The sequence below is a fragment of the Loxodonta africana genome, chromosome 1, assembly GCF_030014295.1.
Source record: "Loxodonta africana isolate mLoxAfr1 chromosome 1, mLoxAfr1.hap2, whole genome shotgun sequence".
Taxonomy (NCBI): Eukaryota; Metazoa; Chordata; class Mammalia; order Proboscidea; family Elephantidae; genus Loxodonta; species Loxodonta africana.
In genome coordinates, this window is record NC_087342.1 from 78,256,878 (window position 1) to 78,265,948 (window position 9,071).

A 9,071-nucleotide genomic window follows, 5' to 3' on the forward strand; every position below is an offset into this window, starting at 1 on the left:
GACCCTCTACTCCACTCAGAGAACCAGGCAATAGTCTTCATTGACCAAAGAGGGCTTGCCTTCACCTTTTCCATAAATTCTGCCAGTATTTATATGGGTCCCAGATCTTGATCAGTGATGAGTGCTGAGTGCTCATGGGGGTGTGTGGGGGCAAGGATGTGGTTTGAATTCTATGGTCCTCACTCCCTACTCAGGCCCCAGAGATTCTTGCTGCCCTACGATTGGCTAGCACAGGCTTGGGCCAGTCTCTGCCAAGGTATCAAAAGGCTGCGGATGTGCATGAGAATCTCAGAAGCATCAAGATCTACAAACATTAATCATGACTGGGCAGTTAAGGCCCTCCTTTCTTTTCTCCCTTCTCCTGGCTGGTTTTGTGCAGCCAGATCCCAAGCCCGAGAAGGTGAAGGTGAGTGATCTCCAGAGAGGGTGGAGAGAGGCTCAAAGTGGGAATTAGAATTACCCTCTGTCCTGCTTCTAGCTTCCACCCTCCAGTCTTTTTTGTAGGTCTCGAACCCCTGCTTTCTTTTTCTTTGAAGGTTCTACTAAACCTTTCTTCTTTTCTCCTTGAATCTTCTTTACGTCTATAAATGGGTGTTTCTTGAGTTGAATATGGCTAGGGGAGAAAGTCTCCTTACTGTGGTTCTTTCTCCCTTCTTTCCCCACCTGCGGGTCGACTGGCTACCATGCCAGCCCCATCAGTGTCTGAGTCAGAACTGGGTCTGAACTGAGTCAAAACTGGGTCTGAAGCACGGGGCAGTGATGGGCGTCAAGGGGCAGTGAGGCCTGGGTTTAGATGAGTGGCTGAACTCCCATCTCAGAGAGCTGCTCTGTGGGAAACTCACCAAAAAGAGAACAAAGCTGATCTGCAGGTTTTAGGACTGGAGTAAGTCACAGAGTTACCAGAGAAGCATAAAACAAATGGAAAAAAATAACCAGAGGGCTAAAACAACTGGATTTGGAGTCAACAATTTTGGATTCTGGCCTCAGTTCTATTCTCAACTGACGCTCCAGTGACTTATTTTAAAAACATGAGTGTACGGTAATGGGAAGAAATTGCAGGGAAGGATAGCGATGAACTTGATGACTTAGAGGCAAAATAGAGACATGAAATTAGGGCCGGGCAAACTTTCATTCACATACAGGATTATCACTTTTGGCCTTGGACTTCACCTCTGATAGCTTCTGCTTTCTCTTTTTGAATTTGCGAGTAACAGTCCCTAATTCATGGGTTTGTGAGCAACAGTGATTATATACATAATGTTTTCTTTAATAGGCAGCTCTGGCAAGATCCACCCCTCTGAAATTGACTAGATGATCTCCAAAGTGACTTTCTAGTTTTAGGAATTGATATGACTTTTATGTTACCCAGTGCTGCTTAATTGAGTCTGGAGACCCTGGACTGTAGAATTCACTTAATAAAAAGCATAAAAGGTAGCTTGCTTTTCTCTTTAGCTCCACTTACTTCCAAGCCCTCTCATCCCAGCTCGTTAATCTCTGCCCTTTTTCATTCCCCCATGTGTTTTCTGGGGGTCTTACATAAATAAGAGGAAGAGAGATTTGACTTGCTCGTTGCTGAAAAAAAAAAACCCATTGGATTTCAAGTCAAAAGTCTAAGTTTCAGTCCTGTCAATAACACCTTAGACAGTTCTTGTTGTATTATTCTTTGAGTCCTTTGAAAAATTATACAGATGTTAAGAATTGTTGGTACTAACATTACCATTTAAAAAAATTTTCCAGATGAATTGCTACAAAGATGTGAAAGGCACCATCTATGATTATGATGCCCTCACTCTTAATGGAAAGGAACACATCCAGTTCAAGAAGTATGCAGGCAAGCATGTCCTTTTTGTCAACGTGGCCACCTATTGTGGTCTGACAGCTCAATATCCTGGTAAGAATTCATACCCAAATCTCCTGGGACTAGATTTGCCATCAGATTATGTTCTAAATTATAATTGGAATGATATTCTTATTCTAATTATATACTAAAATAAATATTCATGATCATGTGACTTCTTCCCCAATGTTAAACCAAAAAACCAAACCCATTGCCGACTCACAGTGACCCTATAGGACAGAGTAGAACTGCCATAGCTCTTAACCACCGTGCCACCAGGGCTCCCCACTATGCTAAAACCAAAACCAGTTGCTGTTGAGTCAATTCCAACTCATAGCAACCCTATAGGTCAGAGTAGAACTGCCCCATAGAGCTTCCAAGGAGCGCCTGGTGGATTTGAACTGCCAGCCTTTTGGTTAGCAGCTGTAGCACTTAACCACTAGGCCATCCTGGTTTCCCCCCACTATGTTAGGAGTTAGCAAACTATTGTGCACAGGCTAAACCTGGCCTTCCTGTTTATATAAACAAAGTTTTCTTAGAATACAACCATGCCTATTTGTTTACATATTGCCTATGGTTACTTTGTGGAAACCCTGATGGATACTTTTACACTACCAGGCGGATTGAATAGTCGTAAGAGAGACAGTATTAGTAGTTGTGACAGAGATCATTAAAAAAAAAACCCAAAACAAAAAAACAACCAGTTGCTATTAAGTCCATTCCAATTCATGGTGACCCTATGTGTGTAAGAGAAGAACTATGGTCCGTACAGTTATCAGTGGCTGATGTTTTGGAAATAGATCACCAGTTCTTTCTTCTGAGGTCCCTCTCAAAATCTAAATTATTTACTATCTGGCCCTTTACAGAAAAAGTTTGCTAAACCCTGCCTTGCTCTGCTCACAAGAAGAAGGTAGGGAAAACATCTTTCTTACCAAAAATAGAAAGTGAATAGTCACAACCTGGTGTGCTACTGATAGATCAGTGGGCTTATAATATTGGAGAGGTTTTTCGGTTTGTTTGTTTATTTGTTTTTCATCCTCTTTTGCATCACTTTTTTTTCCATTGCTCCTTCTCTGGGAGGGGCCAGAGGGCATTGGACTAAGATCCTTTCTTAACCCATAGCATTTTCAGGGAGTCTAGTTTAATCTTAGTTTAAGTATGGAGCTTTCTTATCAGATATTGTCTGATCAACTTATATCTGAAAACTAGGAGCCTCTCAGAAGATTCCAGAAGTCTCCTGGCAAAACCAGGAGAGAGTATCAGTGCTTTTGAGACTTTTCCGGGATTATACAGGCACCTTAGATGACAGGGAAAAGAGAGTTGGGATTTCTATATTTGGAGTCGCATTAGATTAGACTGAGCGCTGGTTGAGAAGGCTGCAATAGAGGCAAATACTCCCCTGCCAACCTCAACTCCTCCTTCAAGTGTAGTTTTCTCCCTATCTATACGTTATTCAGGAAAGAATTTTATGTTTCTGATATTCCAGGCCAGGTAGTTTAAGGATGATTGAATAAGGAACAGGATGGATTATACCAGAGACAGATGCATTTTTTGTATTTGAACTAATAAGTGTTTTGTTTTCTCTTTTTAGTTATGTTGTTTTGAATGGATAATATATTCACACAGCTCAAAATTAAAAAGGAACAAAAACATTTAGTGTGAGAAGTCTCCTTTCTTCCCTCCTTTCAGACAACCAATATTATGTTTACAGAATAGATCATTTTTTCTACTTTTCCCCCAGTTTTAACATACTGTAAATACTATTTGTCACTTTGCTTTTTTAAATTATGAAAGTGCTTTGGAGTTCAGTCCATTTCCTCATTCTTTTTTTAAGACTGAATAATCCCATTGGATCATAATTTATTTTACCAGTTTATAGGGTCTTTAAAAATCAACTTATTCAGTCATATAATTGGAATCATACAGTATGTAGCCTTTTCAGATTGGCTTCTTTCACTTAGCAATGTGAACTTTAGATTCACCGTGTCTTTTTGTGGCTTGTTAGCTCATTTAATTGTTGAATTCCCTCGTAGAGGATGTACCACAATTTTTTTTATCGATTTACCATCTTGGTTGCTTCCAATTCTTGGCAATTATGAATAAAACCAAAAAACCAAACCCATTGCTGTTGATTCCAACTCATAGCGACCCTAAAGGACAGGGTAGAACTGCCCCAGAGGGTTTCCAAGGAACACCTGGTGGATTCGAATTGCTGACCTTTTGGTTAGGAGCTGTAACTCTTTGCCACTATGCCACCAGGGTTTCCATTATGAATAAAGATGTTATAAATATTTTTTAACGATCAATTTATTCAGTTCCCATTCCACACATAACAGATGAGAAAACTGAAGAACAGTTGCCCAAGGACAGGAAGACAGGCTTCCTTATTTCTAGTTTATTTCCTAGTGGACATGATCATCCACAGTTGCTGAAAACAAGAGGAAGGGATACAGTGAGAGAGACTGAGGAACCATGTGGAAACAGGAAATCAATCTCTATTTTTAAAATAAAAAAGACCAAGAGGAGATATCAGGGGGCTGAGCTGAATCCCAGTGGAATTATCTGGTGTTTATCAGGGAACTAAAAGCTTCTAGCCCAGAAAGGGCTGACAAAGAAGATGGTTGTTAAAGCCTGAGCAGACAAGTTGGAAAACTTCCTGGCAATGGATGAAAGCAGTTGGAAGTTTGCCTTCTAGACTATCAATGAGGATGTCTGGGGAGAATGCATATTTAACATCCTGAGGATTGTTGAAGAATACCAGAAAGCTTGACTTAGACTTCTCTGGTTCTCTTTGCCTCTGTCAGGTTTATCCCCCTCCATTGGGGGTGAGCCAGCCTTTTCAGGGGAGAGAAAGCCTCAGTACTCTTTGTCCTTGTCTTTTCCTTCAAAACAAGAATGATTTAACCTACCAATTAACCAACAAGGGAAAGCAAAATGATGAGCAGTGATGTTCAAACCTTGCTTAAAAATCACCTGGTGAGCTTTGGAATCATAAAGCTGACTGGCCTCCAACTCAGATAAATGGAATCAGGAAAACCTCTGGAATGGGACTTAGGCATTCCTGTTTTTAAGGAAGGGCCCCCAGCTGATTCTGATGTACTGCAGATTTGGGAAATAAGGTGCTATAAGAAAGGGCATTTGGAAGTGTGTCCAGAGATTCAAGATCTAGCCTCAGCTCTGCCACTAAAAGTATCTCTGATCTAAAGATTTTTTCCTCCCTGGGCCTCTGTTTCCTCATCTGGAAAATAGGTAACTCCAGAGATCTCTCTCTGCGCAAGGCAGGGTCTCATGTTGTCCCTTTTCTACCTGCAGAACTAAATGCACTTCAGGAGGAACTGAAGCCCTTTGGCCTGGTAATATTGGGCTTTCCCTGCAACCAATTTGGAAAGCAAGAACCAGGAGAGAACTCAGAGATCCTTCCTGGACTCCGGTGAGTGCCTACATGAAACCCTATAGGAGGCTCCTGTCTACTTTTTCCCTTCTCCACAGAGGTCCTTCCATGTTGGAAACTTCCCGAGTGGGGTGGGGTGACGTGGTGGTAATGGTGGATCAGTAAGCTCAGGGCATCTACAAGTTGATATTAACTCTGGCCTACCTTAATGAAAGTCTAGCAATGTCAGGGACTATCTCTCCATCCCTGGGTAACGAGGTCTGCATGGAGTGGTGGAAGGGCAGGAGTACAGAAATAACTGGTAGAGAAATGGTGGGTGGGGCAAGGACAGGGAATGGAATAGAGAAAAAATAAATTATAGAACTCAAATGCAAAATACAGTCATATTGTCCCTCCCCATCCTCACCTACTGTATATCCACCTTTTCCTGCCCTTTCCTATGACCTCAAACCCTGGTCTCCCATTATAACTTTCTCATATTCTGGAGTTTCCTGGGAACATTATGGCTCATTGCAGGTATGTCCGTCCAGGGGGTGGATATATACCTAATTTCCAGCTTTTTGAAAAAGGAGATGTGAATGGTGAGGAAGAACAGAAAATCTTCACCTTCTTGAAGGTGAGTGAATTACTGACATAAGCCCCCTCTTGCTTCCCTAATATTCCTAGCATTGGGTTGGTGTGGTAGAAATGGACCTAAGGGCCCATTCCTAAAGGTGGGATTGGATGCTTTGGAGAACAGCTTCAGATCAGCACAGGGATTTGGGTTTCATTTGTTAGTATTTTGAGGGCTTTGGCTTCATGCGGTGAAGAGAGTTGTTGTAGAGTGGTAGCTTTTTACTGTGATCAACCTCTTGCTCGTTGATACTCATTAATTTGTTTTGATTATTGACATTCATTAATTCATCTTTCTCATTGACATTCATTAATTCATTCAGGATACGTTATGGATTGCCTGCTATCTACAAGGCAGTTTGCTAAATAATAAGAATAAGAATTGTAAGAATAAATAATACGAGTAAGACATAGTTCGTACCCTTGGCAAGTTCGTACTGGAAAGGGAGACATAGAAATCAACAGGTATAATACAATGTAGTAAGTGCTTTGTATGAAACACCAACTTTTAAGTATAGAAAATGCCAGAGCTGAAAAGGCACCAAAAGGTCACCCAAGTGAATTATTCATAAATGCTGAATTCTAGGCCAAGACTGGTTCACGTAGAGATTTTCATATATTCTCTTTAAGTTGAGGAAAACAGGACAATGTACGGAGAGTTTCGGAAACTCAACTTGTCTAACTTACAGGACTGCCTTTTATTCTAAGATTATGACCCACACACAATTTATTCCACAATGATCTTTTTTAAATGAAACAATGAAATGATGCTTTAAATTTTATTTGACAAAACAAAATATTGGTAACTCTATGTTGGTTCCAAAAGATATTTATTGAAACGCTCCTGGCCCATGGATCCCGAGGACCTGGAAAACCACACTCAAATCCAAGCTATTCATTTTTCAAATAAGGAAGTAAAAAGTGGGAATATGGGTGACATAGCTTGGTGGTGTAGTGGTTAAGTGCTACAGCTGCTAACCAAAATGTCAGCAGTTCGATTCCACCAGGTGCTCCTTGAAAACTCTATGGGGCAGTTCTACTCAGTCCTATAGGGTCACTGTGAGTTACAATTGACTCAACGGCAACAGATTTGTTTTTTTTGGTTTAGCTTACCCATAGCACCATGTGATGGGGGCAAGGAGAGAAACAGAGAGAAGGAATAGATTTTTGCTATAATATCTACTGTGGGATCCTTGTTTATTGGAATGGTGTTGATTCAGAGAACTTATGGATATTTTTTAATGAATTAAAGTATCTAGGGATAAGAGGGAGTGGATTATCTGTGGGTGAGAATAACCTTTTTCCATTTCTTTGCTTTAGCACTCCTGTCCTCACCCCTCTGACATTTTGGGTTCATCCAGATATATCTTCTGGGAACCTATGAAGGTCCATGACATCCGCTGGAATTTTGAGAAGTTCCTGGTAGGATCTGATGGAATCCCTGTCATGCGTTGGTCCCACCGGGCACCAGTCAGCACAGTCAAGGCAGACATTCTGGAGTACCTGAAGCAATTGAAAACGAAATAGGAAGTCCCAGAATCAGGGAAAGGATCCATCAACCTAAAGATCTGTTCAAGAAATATCCATCTTCTCATCACACTCTCTTTCTAAATGGCCTCCACTTGACTAAATCGCCTCTATACTGTCCACATTTTCCAAACTGCACAAAGTAGGTTTATATTCTGATGATTACTGCTATTTCTCCACCCAAGAATATATAGGCAAAGAAAAAAAAACAATGGGAACCCTGAATCCTCAGACCTCTGCTAGAAATTTAAAAATTTATGTCCATTAAAGGAAAATTATCCTTCCTTGAGGATGGTTCAGACTGCCTCAGTATCCTGAAGAGGAATGTCCCTAGACTCTGACTCCCTGTTCTTTCTCTACCCACAAGATGTAGGAATAGCAATGAGGTGACAGTCACACTGTCAAAATTCCACATCATAAAGTTTTTTCTCCCCTAGGACAAACATGTATCAACCCATTTTGGTTTAGTCTTTATCCATGGACTCCTCCCCCTTCCCCTCACCCCATCCAACACCTGTCATTCTCCTGTAGGAAGCCTTAAGTTACAGTGGGAACAGGAACCTACAGGATAGCAGGACCCATAGCATCTCTCTGAATTGAACCCTACAAGAGCTTTCTTTAGTGTATAATACTTAGTTCATTCAGGTCATGACACCTGAGCAGAAATGCCTTCCACACTTGGAAGGATGTGCTTTCCCTCTCAACTCTAGACTACTCAGCTTCAGAGCCAGTCTTGCTACTATCTCCAATAAAATGTTTTCTGCTGCACCTGGGATTACTGATGTGGTTTTTAAATCCTATCCTGTGCTCAAACTCATCTACCTCCTCTTTCTCACTCTATCATAGATGCTGTATTATCCAGATAACAGCCTCCCACCCTCAGGATGGAAGGAACACTGAACATTTTGAATACTAATAATGTGGCAACTCTGTAGGTCAGATTCCTTTCACCTGCCCTTTCCCGCCCACACCCCTATCAGGGTTTGTTGTTGCTGCTCGTTGTTGGTTTTTGTTGTTAATTTAGTCACTGACTTTTCCAAATTATTTTTATAAAGTCTGGATTCTTTGTCATGTATGGTCACTGAAGTCTCTGTTCTATTAACTTAGTGGTCAGCTAGTGATTTGACAGTGGTTTCCTTAAACAACTGGAGTTAAAAGATAGGAAAAAGGAAAAAAAGAAAACTCTCCCAGCCTTTTCATATTGGCTCTGTTCTGGGGCATTCATTCAATGTTTGGCCATGCTGTCTACAACTCTTTCTTAGCCTTCACTTCCTACTTGCACAGTTTGAAGATCAGTCAGAGGTGAAAGCCTTTCGTGAACATACGTCCAGCTCTAGGCATATGCATGGCCTTCACAATTCCATGGTATATGTGGGGAAATTTAAAAGCCTTTATTCCTCCACATATCTGCTTTTCCAACCTCTTCCTTCCAAGGTTTTTCAGTCTATTGCTTGTCCTGACTTTTATCCCTCTTCCAGGCTACTGAAGCCAATGCTTTTGCCTTTAAATGCTTTCAGCAAGCGCTGCCCCAGGCAGCCACCCCAGTGCAGGGAATCCTCTGAGTTCATCCAAACAAAGACAAGCCCTTGTGCTGGCCTTTCAAGAATTCATCAGGCAAGTTGAAACACACAACCACAACTCTTTGAAAATTACGGCCTTATTGCTTCCTCTGGTGTTAGTAACCTGCACCCAGAGTGCAGGCTG

The 9,071-nt window shown here is 41.3% G+C and overlaps 1 protein-coding gene across 1 annotated transcript; it reads left to right on the forward strand.

Annotated features, from left to right (window-relative positions):
* The first annotated feature begins 1,498 nt into the window (after positions 1–1,498).
* LOC100664315 (epididymal secretory glutathione peroxidase) lies at positions 1,499–8,073 on the forward strand. Its single transcript, XM_023540243.2, has 2 exons — positions 1,499–1,891; positions 5,745–8,073. Exons 1-2 carry the CDS (start codon positions 1,738–1,740, stop codon positions 5,804–5,806), a joined length of 216 nt encoding a protein of 71 aa, XP_023396011.1. The 5' UTR covers positions 1,499–1,737; the 3' UTR covers positions 5,807–8,073.
* Positions 8,074–9,071: the final 998 nt, after the last annotated feature.

Coding starts and splice junctions, on each gene's coding strand:
- LOC100664315 (XM_023540243.2), top strand. CDS start 1,738: ATGAATTGCTACAAAGATGTGAAAGGCACCATCTATGATTATGATGCC. Junction 1,892..5,744: donor TCTGACAGCTCAATATCCTG/GTAAGAATTCAT, acceptor GGCTCATTGCAG/GTATGTCCGTCCAGGGGGTG.